This window comes from Hypanus sabinus, chromosome 9 (assembly GCF_030144855.1).
Source record: "Hypanus sabinus isolate sHypSab1 chromosome 9, sHypSab1.hap1, whole genome shotgun sequence".
Lineage (NCBI taxonomy): Eukaryota > Metazoa > Chordata > Chondrichthyes > Myliobatiformes > Dasyatidae > Hypanus > Hypanus sabinus.
In genome coordinates this window covers 135,781,180-135,799,574 of record NC_082714.1, presented here as the reverse complement: position 1 = coordinate 135,799,574, position 18,395 = coordinate 135,781,180, and the positions used below count along the sequence as shown (strand labels likewise).

The window sequence follows — 18,395 nt, the reverse complement described above, 5'->3', positions numbered from 1 at the left end:
AACTCTCACCACATTCGTCAAACTTGTCATCTCTTGCTGCCGGCAGTTCTAAGAGTTATGAGTCTTCCTTCACCCCTTGCTGTGCTTGATATGATCCTGATGACCACACCATCCACCTTATCCATGTAAGCTGCCCGACACCCTAACAACCACTCATCTCCTGGAGCGAACACACCTGCCACCGTTGGTGAGTATTGTACACCTAGTAGGTTAACTTTCTATGATTTATTACAATGAATATTACTTTAAATTGATTAAATATCATACAAATGTTGCCTTGTGGTACTGCTTTTGTGTCGTATTGGTATGAAAATGTGAATAAATTACAGATAAAACATATTTAGGAAGCCCTCTGCAACACATCCCTATTTTCTCCATTTAAATAATTATTCACATTATGGGTTTTCATACCATGCGTCGACTACGAGGAACGTATTCCCCGCATATAACGAGGAATAGGGGGTATTTAGCAAAAGCAACACCATCGATGAAATATGTTGCAATTGATTGACTTCAGCAAGCTAATGTAAGATGAAATGCAAGAGTATTTGAAGTACTTCAAATGATTAAAATGACAATTTGTTAGATTTATTTATTCAAAATAAACTTTTATAAGCCTAATTGTGCAGCAGTTTGATTTTTTTTAAATGCGTATGTTGTATTGACTTAAAAAGAAGTGAACATTCCAGTGAAAATGCTTTTGATTGCTTGAGTTCAGATTCTGAAATTCTATTCCATTTAATTCAGTGGAACTATATATCAGAAATTGGAATTATTGTGTTGTATTAACATATTACATATTTAGAGCATGTCACAGGGTGCGATTCCTCACCATCCTTGTTTCAGACATATAGTTTTAGTGTAGTGACTGAAACTAGATCATATTCTTGCATCAGTTGCTTCTTCATACACACCCCAGTTTAAAAATGAGTTACTTGGACAAAAATGTCAAAATTCTTATTGATATCTAATTGCATTATTGTTGGAGGCTCAGATAAGTTTGTTAACACTGGTTTTTCTTTGAAATTGCCCAAATATGTCAGTCTGTAAATGCCAGTATTTTGATTGCAATGCATAACTGTTAAGTATTCAATATGTGTGATTTTGATCCATGTTAAAATTAAATATTCTGCTCATGTACAATTCTTAAGGGCAATGAATTCAGATCTTTCATATTTTATCATGATGAAGTAGCCGTAGTCAGTTGGCCATTCATTCATTGTGCATAGACTTTAGGTAGGCGCTCTATATATTCTGTGTGGCCAAATAGTTAAGGCATTGAACTAGTGATCTTAAGGTTGTGTGTTTGAGCCCCGGCCGAGACGGTGTGTTGTGTCCTTGAGCAAGGCACTTAACCACACATTGCTCCAGTTCACCCAGCTGAAAATGGGTACCGGCAAAATGCTGGGGTTAACCTCGTGATAGACTGGTGTCCTATCCGGGGGGGGTGTGGGGGGGGGGGTAGTCTCATACTCTCAGTTGCTTCACACCACGGAAACTGGCATAAGCACCAGCCTGATGAGCCTATAAGGCGTGGGACAAACTTTAACTTTTTAACTCTACATATTGTATACTTGATTCTAATGACCTGGCTTTGGTTTGTGAAGCTGTATCTTAAAAAGGTTATGTTTCAAGTTTCTCATTTTAATGCTTACATCTTATGGGTACAAACTTTGACCAACACTGCAAAAGATATTGGATTTCTTACCCCCTCAGGCTGATGAGAGGTTCCTTTGGAAATCAAGTCATCATAGTAACTGAAATCTGATGTTCAAGCACAAATGAATGGATTGTTCATCAATTTGAATTTCAAGTTGCAGAATCGAACATTGTATTTAAGAGACAGCAGTGGCATAATGCTTCAATTTTTCCGTTATTGTTCTGAAATATTAAGAAAAAACATCGCTTATTTGTTGCCATTTGACTGCTTGTTGTACAAAATTCATGTAAGACACGAAGATGACCTGATCATAGTTTGTACTTAAGCTGCTGGTGTACTGTTTAAATAAAAACTTGCTGGAGTCATATATTGAAGCATTTTTGGTAATCTTTTTATGAAATGCATTGCAAGACTCTTTAGTATTTTTAGCTTCATATGCTACATTGAAAGTTCCAATTTGTGTTCTTTAACGAGGGCAATTACTTAGAATGTTTACAGAAAACAAATCTTTGCCATAATTGCTTTAAGAATTCATAGTTTCTTGTAGCTTTTAGGCAATTTCTGTCAAGCAATAGGCTCTCCCTCTTTCTCACTGGCAGAAGAGAAGCACAACAGCACTCTACTGCAGAGCATATCTTTTTTTTGGCCGAAAGCCTGCTAGTGCTAGTTTACGTGGGTGAGACTCGTTTCCTGTGTTCCTCAGGGCCTGGAAATAACTTGAATCATTCTGAAGATGCACATGATTACCAACCAAGAGATTTGTCTCTACTGACTTCCCAATTTCCAGCACAGAGTCCTCGGATGTTGCAGTGTGAAGAAGCTTCACCGGAACAAATCTCACAGAAGCAAGCTGACTCCCCACTGCAGGTAAAAATTATAACAATTATTTGAAAAGCTACAAGTAGAAATTTATATTTAAGGATTGTTGAACCTTAATTGGGCAAGGGTTAATAATTTGTATGCAAATTAATAATTGTTACCATGTCCCATGGAAATGCAGTTCAATACAGTTATAGCCCATTTAAAAATATTGTATGATATTTTCAGCACATAATTTATATTTTCACATATATCATGCATGATTCATTATTAACGTATTATTTTACAATCACAGGTCAAAGTAGATAGTACTGAGGGAATCCTGCCATTGTCAAGATCATATGGAAATGAAAATTCAGGTATAGTCGGCATGTTTCAAATTAGCATAAACTTTTCACCATACTAAGTTTGCTGTAAAATTTAATAATATTTCCTTCTCTAAGGCCTTGACACCAGTAATGCAGAGGGCTCCTTAAAAGATGAAGAGGCAGAAATGGAGACCAGCTTCTTTCCAGACAGAAGTTCAAAGAGTTCCACTTGCACATCAACTACCAGCTGGAATCAAGAAGAGCTTGCTTGTAGATTCTGCAGAATGAAATTCAGCGATGCAGAAAAGCACACAGAACACGAATATCAGCATGCCTTAAAGATGTTGCCAGTTGAAACTTCTGAACATATGAAGCCAACCCTTACAGCCATGAGCATTCATGTATTTCCTGTGCAAGCACTCCGGTACAAGTGCTCAAAGTGTCCTGCCAGCTTCACGCTGAAATCAAATGCTGAACGTCATGAGAAGACTGTCCACTACAAACGTAAAAATTTGCAATGTTCATTTTGCCTGAAACCTTTCCGCGATAAAACTGATTTAAATCGTCATGTTGCATCGGTGCATACATGTGAACGTGCTTTTGTGTGTAGTACTTGTGGAAAGAGTTTTGGCGTACAGAAAAATCTAATAAATCACATGAGATTTTGTGATCAGGGTAGTACTCAAGAAAGTACTGAGCTTTCTGACCAGGTTTTGGATAGTCATGTCCTTAAAAATGATGAGGAGCTTGATTGTTGTAATGATATACCAGTACTTGATTCCCAGTAGCACTTCTCCACAACCCAATTAATCTGAATTGTCAGGGAAATTCTATAGAACCACAGAACGTTACAGCACAACTAGGTATATATATATATATATAAAAAGTGAATTTTGCTCTTGTTTCCTCTTTTCTGTAAATTAATAACTTGGATAGTCTTCAGCAGTTATAGGAAGTACACTTATATTTTGTTACCTGGTGCACTTGATCAGGCTTTTTCTATTGGTGACAATAAGTTATTCTTCTCCTATATCTTTGCATATGTGGAAAGATTGACTTTGCAGGGCAAAGTTACATTTTTAGCTTATGCTTTTTTAATATGCATAAGTGTCATGAACTGAAATGGATGAATACATATTTTATTTTTTCAGCAAGATCTGTATATTAAGTAATTTACTGTGTGTTTTTAATTATCAGTGATCTAATCTTAGAGTCATACGGAACAGAAATAGGGTCTTTAGCCCAAATCATCCACACTGACCGAGGTATCTATCTGAGCCAGTTGCATTTATCTGCGTTTGACCTATATCACTCTATGCCTTTTCTATCTATGTGCCTGTTCTAATGTCTTTTAAATCTTTGGACAATCTGAGAAAATTGTTGGAACACTATCAGGTTTTCTTTGTTACTTTTTTAATTTTTTTGCCTATCCAATTAAGTTTAGATTTTCTGCTAAATGAAAATTTTTAGACTAGAAGCTTTCTTAGATTGTTTTGCTTTAAGGTGTGTAATGGGGCTGTCTCGGAAATAAGTTTAAAAAAATATATATACCATATAGTGCTTTGTAAAAGTATTCAGACCCCCAACTCTTTTGTTCACATAAGTGAGTAATGCAACCAGGGATTTTGATCATTTTAACTGAAAGTTTTTATTTTTGAATCATATATTTCTTTATTTCACAGTAGGGCCCAAAACAGGGAAAATTGTAAAGCATGATAAACTTAAAAATTCAAGAACTGAAATGTCAACAGTTCAAAAGTACTAATTTCCCTTTGCTCAATAGTTAATTAAACTGCCTCTCACAACTATTACAGCCTCTGTTAGTTTTGCACATTGTGATGGAGCAGGATTTGTTCATTCCTCCTTGCAAAGTTGTTCAAGCTTTGCCAGGAGCGAGGCTGGGCAGCAGTCTTGAGGTCTTGCCAGAGATGTTCGATCAGATTAAGGTATTGACTGACTCGGCCACTCAAGGTCATCAATTTTCTTCATTTGAAGCCACTCCATGGTTGATCTGACAGTGTGCTTTGGGTTGTTGTCCTGCTGAAAGACTAACTTCCTCCTGAGTTTAACCTTTCTGGCAACATCTTTCTAAATCTGGTCAGAATTGATGGGAGGATGACTGCTGCTAAACAACTCTCTATATTTAGCAGTATTCATCTTCCCATCAATTCTGACCAGATTTCCAGTCCATTCTGCTGAGAAACATCCCTATTGCATGATAGTGCCTCCACCATACTTTACAGTAGGGATAGTGTTACCTGGCTGATGCATAACCTAGTGCTGTGCCTCACGTTCTGCTTAGAATTGAGCCCATTCAACCACAAGACCTTCTTCTACATCTTTACAGCATCTTCTAAGTGGTGCTTTGCAAAGTCTTTATAGGCTTCCATAAATACCATTTTTGTGCAAGGCTTTAGAGATTGTGAAGCCATGAACTTCATCTCCATTTACAGCCACTGACTTCTGCAGTTCACTCAGAGTGACTGCTGGCTTTACAGTAGCCTCCCTTACATGTGCCATTCTTCTCCGGTAACTAAGTTTAGATGGGTGGCCTGACCTAGGCACTGTAGCTGTGGTTTCATATTTTTCCATGATGAACTGCACTGAGCTCTGAGGAATGTTTGAGATGGTCTTGTAACCTTTTCCAGATTTGTGCTTCTCTGTTATCGTTTCTGTGACTTGCCTTGAATGCTCTTTTTTCCTTCATTTTGGTTTGATCTGTTGAAAATCTACAGATCTTACAGAAAGAGTGGGTATTTATTCAGGTGATCCTCCAATTTTCTACATCTACAAACTGGGTGAGTTGGTAATGTAATGTATAGTATTGCACCTGAAGAAACAGCGTACTATTAAAAAGGGAGTGAATACTTTTTCAGTCTCACAATTTTGGTTTCTAGTTTTTAATAAATTGTTGACAAGTTTTGGTATTTTACTTTTGATGTGACATAATGAGCAATGTGTTGTAGATTAGCTCAAAAAATCCTACCTCTTTTTTGAAGTTTAGAAAATGAGACAGTAAAATGTGAAGATAGTTAAGGGCGCTGAATACTTTTTCGAGGCATAGTACACGAGAATTTTGTAAATTAATATTTGCAGTTTAATCCTTTGCAAATTGTCTTTAGATTTTTATAAACCATTTTTGAAAAAAAAATCAGTAAAGCCAAGTATTAGTTTCTTCAGAATTTATTTTTATTTTAAAAAGTGAAATGTGTTGCATTTAATCATCCCACACTGTAGATGGAGACTGAATGCAAACATTCTTGTTAATGCAATGAAAAGTGAAATTAGGTTTTACTTCACTAAGATTTGGTCCATGGTGCCAAAACAGGTTTAGATCCCATCTCGTTAACATTCATCGTCAAAAGAAAATATTTTTCCCCAAGCACAAACTGCTATAACACAGTAATGATAGTGTACGTGCTACAGTTTTATGTGCAGCATTATTGGTAGCAATTTTGTAATGTAATTTTTCATTTACTAATTTCCATAGTAGACTTCAATGCATTTATTTTAGAACTATTAAATGTTAGTATATTGTTTTGAATTGCAATCAGTTTCAAAGGTTTAACCTTGCTGTTAGATTTAATATCATTCTAGTTACTGTGTTAAATGACTTTACCTCTGATTTTATCTGCCTTGAGGAAATCACATTTCCCCCAATGGTTTTTGTTACTTAGTAGACATGCAGCTTGTGCACCACACAATTCTCTATACGTATCTTTGAGAAGGCTGTTAAAAGTTGTATTATTTGTTTTTACTTTGTTGTAGAAATAGAAAAATGTGCTTACCATACAGAAGACTGATTTTTATGCTTCGTGGTATTTTGTTATTGAATTAAATAAATTTTAGATAGCAATGAAACGGTTTGATTTCCTGTTTATCTTCTCACTACTTCTAGTTAAGGAACATGGATTAAATTTTAAGAAAATGTTAGTATTTTCAAGATGCTCATACTAGCATTTGGGAAAAATAGTGCTGCTTAAGTTGTATGTAACATTTAGTTTGTCTTCATGCTGAAATCTGACATTTGGGAATATGGAATGGGACAATTTAATTTGAAAAAGCAAAGATGTAGAGGTAATGCTATTTTACTTAATGCCTTTGAATGGATCTTGTGTTGAATATCAGCTGCATGCCGAATTTAAGTACGTTATCTGCACCTTTGTTTTACCTGTTATGTCTTTAGAGTGACAGGATGCTTGTTACTTTATTATTCGTCCAAGCAAATCATTCCTAAGTATACCCAGGAATTCACCATAAATGATTTCTGTTCTTGGAAAGAAGCCAGTTGAATCGTATTTCTTTAAACATGATGCTTTAGAACACCCTGAGTAAATTTAACTGTATAACTTAACTTGCTTTTTTATACTTTACTAAACTTAATTATCTTGTTATCGTAGCAAATAGTGTAGTGATTTATTTTTGTGATGGATTTTTTTTGTATCAAGTGTGCTGGATATGATGTTAGCCATTGTGTACAAATTAAATTTTCCTTCTAAGATCCACAGTACATTATTATGGAATAAGAAAGATGATTCTATATCCATTGCATTCAATAACTATATGCATTTTGTAAGGCTAACTATTACTTAGATTACATATGCCATTCAGATAGATTCTGTGTTCAGAAATGATGCAAGGCAGATGTGTTTATAGTTGAGTTTTAAGTCATCTACAGCTCCTCGTTCTAGTTCATTGTCTTTCTCTCTATAGATCACATGATTCTCAAAGTGAAGAACACTGTATTCAGTTTATTTGAAAGGGTGGATACATTTGGAATCTGCAAGCCAAGACGTTAATATTTGCAAACTTATGACAACATGGCCTAATCCTTTGTCTGTGAAATACCAGTAGCGTAATGAAAAACAAAAAAGTTGTAGGTTGTTTCTATAAAATGATTTGATTTTTTGCCATTAAATTAGTATAAAATCCATCTGTACTATTACTGAGATAGTAGGTGGAAGGTAAGAAACATTTTCAAAACCCAATTATGAATTCAAACTGGTAAGGATAGTGGAATATGCTTGATGTAAGGTCACCATTAAAATCAGAAAAATACATTTGAGCTATTAGCAGCTGAAAATGTAAAAATAAATGGTGAAATCTTGTACTTAAAATTTTGACATGTGCAAATGAGACTAAAATTCTATTAGCCAATTTAGTACACATGAAGGGTGAGTTTTTTTGCAGCTACATTCCAGTAATGTTAGCACATTTCAAATAGATTACACAATATAAATGAGTTATGCCCAAGTCTCTTGTATTTGAAATTCTTAAAACTAAAATGCAAATTTGATTCAGTTTGCCGAGGTGAAGCCTCAGCTACAAGTGCAGTAACACACCATCATTTGTCCTAATTATTTTGGATAGGGAAGAACTTATAAATTATATGTGCTTTCTTGAACTAGCAGTAATACACTGACAGTTTTAAAATTCTTCAGTTTTTAAAGAAAACAGTTTATAAAAGCAGAGATTATATTCTGGTATTGAAAACTTGCATTGTTTTAATTTCTTTCACTTGCTAGTGGTGAGCAGGCTAAAATATTATTTTATTAAAACCCATTTTTAATAATCTGAGCAAGGCTGCATGCTTTGCCTGTTGTACATAGAAAAACTTAAAGAATCTAATTCTTATGACTTTAGTAATGGTACAGAAATTTTACTAATTTGTTTTCTGGTTAACTTCAACCTTATCAGTACAATTTTGATCCAGCCAAGGTAGCACCCCCCGCCCCCCGAACCTGCTTCCTTCCTAATTTCACCTTTACATTGCCTCTCCCAAGTGACATTCCACACCACATTACCACTTTCAGGGTTAAATAAACTTTAATTGTTAAAATCCACCTGTTTTAAAATCCGCTTTCCAGTATGATTTATATGACCTACTGTAGCGGTGTGCTACACGCAGCGCTAAAATTACGACACGGAGTCGGTAACTGCAGTCGAAGGAAAAAACTTTATTCGAAAACTTCAGCCTCACTTTTAAGCCTCTGTCAACCGGCCCCCCATGGCGCAGAGGCTCCAAAGCTCTGTGCTCGCAAACCCCCGTAGGCTATCTAATTGTGAGTCGGTTCGGATACGCTAGGAAATGGGTCGCCACACTACCACCAAAACTCTTTTGCCTGTGGCCACTTCCCACCTCCAACATCACTACCTTAAAAAGAAAATATTAACTGAGTTTTGCAATCAGTACCTGTAACTATGCCCTGAACACTTTTACACAAGTATAAGAAAAAATATTTTACTTAATTTTGATTCTCTTCAGAGGTTGCTTGTGGTATTTTATAACTCAACCCTTCTGAATTCCATCAGTGATACATAAACATTGCCAGTTTCTGCTTATCTAGTGACCTTAGATTAAGCATGAATTTGCATAATTTCATTGTATAATAAGTGATTCCAAGCAAAATGGCTAATATTTAGCCATATAAGCAACTAGTCCAGAGTTTCATGTGTTATCAAATGTAGAAAGCCTGGTCTTAGAGATTCAGAGCTATGAATCTGTCAAATTATAGTATCAATGTTGGGGAGTAGTCGTGAAGATCTGGTGACTGGTTGGAACTGATGTGCATCTGAGACACCATTGATTTTGATGGGAAGTGTGTAAGATAGAATGATCAGTAAAACAATTTTGTTACATTACTTAATTTTTGTTCTTATGTTTTTATTAACTTGAAATGTGTATAACATTTAAAAATTCAGTTTTAATACTTCTGAAATATTTCTAAATGGAGGGAGACATTTAAAATCCAAAATGCCTTCTATAAGTGGCGAAGCTGAAAGGTTGAGATTGCCAGTTGCCAGAAAGCTTTTTGAGTGGTTTTGGAGGCATGGTTTCTTCAGTGCATTGCTAGTGATCCTGTTGCGGTTAAAGTCGGCTGAGTGAGTCTGGGATGATTGGGATTAATATCCAGATAGCCTAAGAGCAGTCTGGGAGCGTAAGGGAATATTGAGTATGCATGTGTATATATATTATATTATGAGACTGGGGTCAGCAGGATTTGCCTCACTGAATTATATTAACTAGTAACTTGACACTATTGATAGTGAAAAAGCTTTTTTGGCCTTTAAAGAGTAATGATACAAATTTTGCATTATTTTATTCTTTTGATATTGCATTGTACTGATTCAAAATGGAGAAAATATAAATCGGGCATTAATCATTCCCAGGAGGGATATTCTTGGTTGGTCAAAAACAATGATTGTGGCTCTTGTTAGTTATTCAATCTTGAGATGGAGAATGGTGGGGAAAGAGCATCATTATCCATGAGATAGGCATCCAGTAACCATGTTTTACGCTTTCAAATTACGCTTCCAGTGAGGAACATACAGAATGACAGAACATATTGTAGCCTTTTGTGCCAGTGTATCAAAAATCTGCTAGCAATAAAAATGAGAAATGACTTGGGACCCACTGTTCAATGCAATTACTAAGCAGATCAATGTTAAACTGTTTACTAATCAAATTTCCAAACTGGACGAATTGTAGGAGGTGATTTACCAATAGTTATGGACATAGAAATGGAAAGCTATTTAACAAGGGTGCATATACTTTGAAATAGGCAGATTGTTAGAACTGAAATGATTTTACATACACCTTCTTTGTGTTTGCTCTCTTAAGTTCCCTATCAATTATTGAGAAAGGAACAAATATTCCATGATGTTGCTGTAGGTGCATGCGATTATTGTGCTGAAAATGGCTTATCTAGTGGATTTCTTTTAGTTGCCAGCCTGGTTCCATGAATGTACAATAAATACATGTTGGAGAAGTAAGTTTTGTCAGCATTGTATCCAGTGGTAATGGTTCAGAGCTTATTGGGGAAAGTGATATTTTAACACCTGGTCATCCACACTGGTGCTTGCAGAATGGCTGTATTGGTAGGGACCATAAAGATCACTCGTGCCTATTGTTCTGCAGTCTCATTTTAATAATTGCTTCTCTTTAATATGGATTCTACATTGGTTGATAGTTTAATAAATAATTCCCTTGTTGCTTCTTTGACTGCAACATTTTGTGGTTTATCACTTATTTCCAGTGTGATCAAATATTTTTCAATAATAATCCTGTTTTGAGAGTATCCATCATTGCTACCCACAACAAATCAGGCATGATAAAGAGTTATAGTAATTAGCATTAACGGACATGATGAAAAAATCAATCTCTCTGAACATATGACTGATTATTAGAAATTAACTGTTATGAACATTGCTGACATCAAATAACTGATTTTTGCCTAATTGTCCTTAACAGCTTTATTAGTCAATTGAACCTACTTAACAAGCTATTTTGGTTTTACTTCAGTGGTTTCCAATGATTAAATTCTTTCATGCTAAATTTGATCAGTTGGGTTGAAACACAGTTTTGCCGAGCCACGTGTTTTCTTGGCAAGAAAAACTCAGACTTGCCACTTTCATGGTTTTTCGTTTGTTTCTCCACAAAGCAAATAAAACAGGCTTTTCTGGTTATGGTTCTGTGGAATAATTTAAATGTCTTTTCAAGCTTTGGGCCTCTTTCCCCTCTTGCCCAACTCATTATTATTCTCATTTTTTTTACGACATGAAAGGAAGCCATTCATTGCTTGAAACTGTGCTGGCCCTCAAGGCAACCCCATCATTCTCATTCACCTATTTATTTCCCAGTAGATTATTTTCTCATGTTCAACAACTCTACCCTGATTTCCCTTTATCAACTCCCATGTCCACTTTCCCCACAGTATCAGCTTTGCATATTTCCACTCCCAAACCTTCCATATCTTTCTTTAATTGTTTTACTATGACTTGTGAAGTAATTGTTTCTTGTGATGTAGGGACAATTTAATATTGACTGTTAAATACAGTTGCAAATCTTGTAGTTTCTCTCCTAGGTATTGTAGATACATAATTTTTTTTTGGCAGCGTTGCTCTTTTGTTTCAAAACAGCCATGAGAAAGTGTCCATGCTTGCTAATAACTTGCTTTTTCCCAACTCTCCTGTTGTCATTGTTCTGATCAGGAACATAAGACACAGTTCAATGTGCATTCCCATTTTCACAGCTCAGAACCTTGTGACAATGGATCCTTAGAAAAACCTTAAGTAGAAAGTTTCTTCTGAAGCAAATTGAGCATCTTAAGTAGTATAATTATAATCAAATGTACTACAAGCATTGACTTGTTCATGACAACTTGTAACTAATAAAACTAAAATGTTACTGTAACGTACAAATTTTATGTCCATTATAAATGACTATTAATTCAGTTGTGTTTTTTCACATTTTACAGTTAATGAATTTACCGTGATAAGAAAGAAATTTAAGTGCCCATACTGCAGTTTTTCTGCGATGCATCAGTGTATCTTGAAAAGGCATATGCGTTCACACACAGGAGAAAGACCGTATCCATGTGAAATTTGTGGCAAGAAGTTTACTCGGCGGGAACATATGAAAAGGCATACGTTGGTAAGCATTATTTTTATCCCTGTTATTTGAGCATGTGTCCATCCCGATTAGGAGGAATTTGTCACTCAGCCCTCGTGCCTACTGTGCCATTCAAGATCATAGCAGATCTGCAGTAGGGTTCTGGATTCCTGTCATACCCACTTTTATCTTAAAGATTCACAAAACTCTTCCTCAAAAGACATCAGAAACAGAGTTCCAAAGAACGACAAAGCCTCATCTTATCTGTTTCAATGGGCAACTTTTTATATTTAAATTGTGATCAAGACTTCTAAATTCTCCCACAGGAGTGATCACTGAAGCTTGTATGTTTCAATTGCCATATTTCTCTATCACTTGTAGCAGATACAAACCTTGCTTATTCATCCTTTCTCAGGAGTAAACCCATTAATTCCAAATATTGTAGAAAACCTACAAGCTGCTTCCATTGCGTTGCATCCTTTTTATATAAAGAGACCAGTATTCTTGGTGAAGTCTCATCAATTCTGCATTACTAGGGCATAAGCTCCATACATTTGTACTGATTGTATGTAAACTAGTTTTTTTGTGAATTCTGAACAAGGGTGTCCAGATTTCTCTTATTGCTGGAGCTCTGTAATCTCTCACCTTTTTACTTTTATTCTGGCAAAATAACCATTTCGTATTATTCCATCTAGTACTCTGTTTGCCATAGTTATGCCCAGTTATTTAACTTATTTTTTCTGTATATTTCCTTTGCAACCTTCTGTTCTTCCTATGTGCTCAAAGTTGTCTTAACATTGCTTATTATCTTGAATTTTAATATCTTATAGTTTCTAACTTTTTTTTCTGCAGTGTTTTCCCCATTTCCTCTCTCCTGTTTTGAATAAAAAGAAGTTTCATTTGTTCTTTTCCAATCCAGTGGATGTTTTGTTGAATCTGTGGGATATTGAAAAATTAAAACCAACTAATCTATATGTCCCCCTCTCATGTTATCTCCTTGCCCGTCTGTCAGCTCCCTCTGGTGCTCCTACCCCCTCGTTTTTCTTTCTTCCATGGCCTTCTCTCTCTTTCACCAATCAATTTCCTAGCTCTTTGCTTCAATTCCCCCCCCCCCCCCCCCCAAGTTTCATTTATCACCTGGCGTTTCTCTCCCCCTCCCCTACCTTTCACATCTACCCCTCAGCTTTTTTTCTCTAGTCCTGCTGAAGGGTTTTGGCCCAAAACACGACTGTACTTCTTTCCATAGATGCTGCCAGGCCTGCTGAGTTCTTCCAGCATTTTTTGTATGTTGCTTGGATTTTCTCTTGTTTATAATCCACTATCTAATTTGCCACTTCTTTTAAGGCACTAGGATGAAATCCATCGCGATTCAGAGACTTGGCAGCCTCTTGGCAGCGTAGCATTGACTACCCTTATTGTAATTTTCCTCCCCCCCCCCCCCCCTCAATTCTGATATGCAAACATTTTGTGAATGCTTCTTCTATCATGTATAAAGAATGTTCTAAGATACCTGTTTAATATATCTGTCCTCTCTTTATTTTCCATTGTTTATTATCTAGACTCATTTTCTATACAACCAGCACTTTCTCATTGAAGCCAAACATGATTATTTCAATATATATTGAAAGCCTAATAACACTTCAGCTGTGTTTGTACGTGCTGCAAGAATGTCAGTGTCCACACAGATAGATTGCACCTGAGAAATCTTGTTCATTTAGTGAATTTATTAGACTAAGAATTTGTGAATAAATCCCTTATTTTCTGCTTAAATTCCTTGTTTAAAGCTAGATTATACAACATAATTATCTAGTTGAATATTTTACCATAAAGAAGCCACTAATGTAAGTTAATTTATTCATTCTAAAATCATTTCATATTTGTATTCCCACTATAATTAATATTTTTACATTTCACTATTCCAAACGGTGTAATTGTTTGAGATATTAGTTCAAAGCAGAAATACTTATGAAAAGAGATTAGGTTAGATAACTCTTATATAAAATCATCAATGCAACCTTGATGGAGATGGTTGATTTCATGTTACAATGTTGTATGATTGAATCATTATCTATGGTCAGACTACTATCTTCACAGCAACTTCATAAACCTGTTTATAACATGTTATTTGTGGAAGTATTGTTCAAAGGTAAACCACATTTGACAGGGAAGCTTGAGAAAGTATACTTCATTTCCTACCAGATGCTAAATATTTGATGTGAGTTTCATCAACCACAAGGAGTCTAAAAGCTAAACTGTGAAAGTTGGATGTAGTATTAACCACTTACTATAGACTCAGTGAAGATGTTAAGTACTTGTCATTTAAAATTAAATGAATTCTTCATAAATCAAGTTTTTATTCAAAGGGTTACATTTGTTTATAATATCTATTTATTAAAATATATCCTTTGCTGAAAACCAGTTCAAATCTGATGGACGATGGACATAAATTAAGTGATTATTATATAAAAACTAGCAGGGGCTCTTACAGAAAGTACAGCAACTTGCTGGGAGAACTGCAAACATCAGTAAAAGCAAAATGTTTTCCACATTGATTTCTTGATTCAATATGTACATCTGAAGTAAAGGATCAGTATTGCTGTTAACCAGAAACCCTGTTAACAATTCTCCAGCTGTGGCTAGTTTAAACTTATTCTTATCAGTTAGTTTTCTGTTAGTGAGTGGAGTACATTATATAGAAAGAAGTTGTGGCAATTTATATTTCTCTCAACTTATTTCTAGTCCTTGTAGGGCCAGAGATTTTCAAACTTGATTAATTCCAGAATTTAATCACAAACCATATCATGAGTTTGTGTCTGTGGCTGTAGAAACAAAAAAGTAATGATAGTGTAAGGTACACAGCAGTATCTCGTGACAATGTTGAAGTGGCTGCTTAGAGATTGAGGATTTAGATGATCAAAAAGACTAAAAATAGTTGCAGTCCATGATTATATAATATTTTCTTTCAGAGTTGAGAGTCTTTGGAATTTTTTGCCACAGGGAACTGTATGGAGACCATTTAGGAGAGGGAGATGGAAACGTGCTTGTAAAACCTCTGCAGAAAGAGTCAGAGAATGATTTATTGATGGGCATACTTGTTCTTCACATCTGACCTTTTATGAATTATTCCCTAAAGTTTTTGATTTTCTGTTGGGGATTTTGAGACGGAATTCTTCCATAAAGAATCAACACCAAACATTTGTTTTTCTACTTAGGTGCACAGTAAAGACAAAAAGTATGTCTGCAAGGTCTGCAACAGAGTCTTCATGTCAGCGGCCAGTGTTGGTATTAAGCACGGTTCTAGGCGCCACGGAATATGTGTGGATTGTGCGGGTGGAAGTCTGATGTCTCAGCTAGACCAGGATGGTACAGATGAGTCTCCAGATGGAATGTTCTCTGCAGAAAGTCAGTACCCGGATGATCATGGGGAAGGTCCTTATCCGGATGATCACGGGGAGGGGCCCTATCCAGATGACCAGGGCGAGGGCCCCTATCCGGATGATCACGGGGAGGGCCCCTATCCGGACGATCATGGGGAGGGCTCCTATCCGGACGATCACGGGGAGGGTCCCTATCCGGACGATCACGGGGAGGGGCCCTATCCAGATGATCACGGGGAGGGGCCCTATCCAGATGACCATGGGGAAGGCCCCTATCCAGATGACCATGGGGACAGAGAAAGGGAGATTGATGAAGAAATGGCAGACGGTGAGGAGGAGATGAAGTGGAAGGATGATGTGATTCCCCAGGCCGATATAATTCTTGAAACTAAGGAGGTAATTGATTCCCAACAAGACCAAGAGAATCAAGAAATTCCTGTAGGAGATGACAAGGATTTTGGGTGGATTTCCCAGGAAATGTAGCCTTTGGGTTACTTTTACATTCTGGAGTGCATCAACGCACTGTAGTTCTTTAGAGTGCTAGCTGTTTCACTAATGTACACGTTAAATTGTAGTCGGGCAGTTTTACAAGAACATTATATTTACAAAAAATACTACTCAAAGATATGTACAACTCAGTGATTTTTCAGGTTCATTGTCCAATTGTGAAATTTAGGATTAGCCGTTGTTAAAATTTGGGGCATTGTACCAGTGGTTCTATACGCCTTTCTTAAATTTCATAATGTTTTTGAAAGATGTTGGTAAACTTTGAGATTTTGAATCATTTTATTTAGTATTGTCTAAATATGTTAATCCAGATTGCCCATGTGAATGCAAGATCCAAAGCATATTGCTAACAGTTAATAGATAATAAAACAGACATTGAATAGCAAAGGCTTTGTCCAACTGTTTGCTTCCCACAATGTGATCAATAATTATTAAAGTTATCATTCCCTCCTTTAGCTCAATGCATCCAGATGCGAACACCCCATCATTTTTTGTGTTAGTAGATTAGATAATTTTGACAAATTATGTGCAAAAATTAACAAGTGTACATTCCCATAAAAAAAAAGATTCTCCACTTTGGAAAGAGTTGAGACATTCCTTCATTCTATAATGTCTATATGTGCACACAAATTCTGCCATAGATTTAGTTCTGAGTTGGTGTGTTTTAAGAAGTGTTTCATAATGGGGTTTCTTCGCTATGGCGGGTGTGAGTCATGTGCTGCATTGTGTTCTTTTAACATTTTCAATGTCTATGTGTCCGTAGTCCAAAAATGACTATTTTTAGTCTATATGTCAATGTTGATTTTGGCTATCAAAACATGTGCTTTCACAAAGTTCAAAGCTGTGCCAGATATCTGTCCTCTTTAGACATGGAAAGAAGGAGTTAACTTAATTGTTACATTGATAAAAAGGTAGAACATTGCTTTTTTAGTTATAATATACACTAAATACTGAATATATACCAAATTATATGTTTTAATAGAATTTACTTTGGATACTTTAAGATGATTTTTGTTTATCATTTAGAAAATGCAAAAAAAAAACTGGAATTGTTCATTATATTTCAGAAAATCAAATCTTATCATGTTTTGGCTTGTTAGTGGTAATACAGTATGTGCAAATTACTAAATTAAGCCATAACTATGGTTACTTTTTAGAAATCTATATTGTTGTATTTCAAATTTCGGCCTTTTACATTAGGAGTTTTGCCTGATGAAAGTTTTAAGAGTGCTGTGTGAGTATGCTCTCATAAATATTTATTTTTTCAACATGCTTTCAGCTGGATTTAAGAGGGTGCTTAAAGCTGTTGAAATCTTCTCTGCTTGGAATATTATTCTATATCATACTGACTTTGTAATTATAAACCTGTGTTTGTATTCAAGATGTGTTTAATATTCAGAGTTAGTTATGAGTAGTGGGAGAAGATGACTGTGCATTGTACTGATCTCTGTAAATGTAGTAATTAAATTTTTTTTAGTGATTATGCTTTCTGTATCAGGCATACCAAAGGTCTGCCTAAAGTTCATGTGCTGGGAATAGCTTGGATATACTCACACCCAAATCAAACTTAAATAAACTTGGAATTGCTGCCAAAGCAAACACGTGTTGTACTTGTTTTATGTTTTATGTCATTTTTGAAAGCAGGATCTCACAATCTGTTCCTTATGTTTTTACATCTTGAATGAATAGCACACTTAAGTTACGAATGCCTGATTTAAGAATGTAAAAATAAGAGTTAAGAGTGGAAGTGCAGAGGATGTTTCCAATAGTAGGAGAGTCCAGGACCAACGAGCACAGCCATAGAATAGAAAGACACCCTTTTAGAGATGAGGAATTTCTTTAGCCACAGGGTGGTGAATTTGTGGAATTCATTGCCACATGCAGCTGTGGAGGCCAAGTCACAGGTGTTCTCTCTCCCCCCCCCCCCCCCCCCACAAAGGTAGAGTGTTCCTATGAAACCTTTCTTAAGCTGAAATGGCTTAAAGCAAAGAACCATTAATTTATATGGGAAAAATTTTTGTAAAAGCGAAAATCCTCTTTGTAATGCGAAAACAGGTTGCTAATGTAGGTCTTTTGTAAAAGTGAAGTGGCGTAAAGTGGTGGCACCTGTATTTAAATCAGAGGTTGATAGGTTCTTGATTAGTAAGGGTGTTCGAAGTTATGGGGTTGAGAGAAAAAATCAGCTGCAATCAAATGGTGGAGCAGACTCAATGTGCTGAATGGCCTGATTCTGCTCCTAATGGCCTAATTCCTTCCAAATCAACTTCTTTCCTTTTTACCACAATGGATAATTTCTGCATGATACTCAGGCTTCTGGCCCACATACTTCTAAT

The 18,395-nt window shown here is 35.9% G+C and overlaps 1 protein-coding gene across 5 annotated transcripts in view; it reads left to right on the top strand.

The window, feature by feature from the left end:
• zbtb46 (zinc finger and BTB domain containing 46) overlaps window positions 1–17,661 on the top strand; it is a 91,250-nt gene extending 73,589 nt beyond the window's left edge. For 3 of the 5 annotated variants that reach the window (XM_059980640.1, XM_059980638.1, XM_059980639.1), the window contains exons 5-9: window positions 2,364–2,527; window positions 2,775–2,838; window positions 2,923–3,291; window positions 12,045–12,220; window positions 15,391–17,661. In XM_059980640.1, the coding sequence (XP_059836623.1) occupies window positions 2,364–2,527; window positions 2,775–2,838; window positions 2,923–3,291; window positions 12,045–12,220; window positions 15,391–16,038 (1,421 nt within the window). In that variant the 3' untranslated portion in view covers window positions 16,039–17,661. The remainder of the gene's footprint in view (window positions 1–2,363; window positions 2,528–2,774; window positions 2,839–2,922; window positions 3,292–12,044; window positions 12,221–15,390) is intronic. The other 2 variants (XM_059980641.1, XM_059980642.1) reach the window with 2 other exon arrangements.
• The last annotated feature ends 734 nt before the right edge of the window (window positions 17,662–18,395 follow it).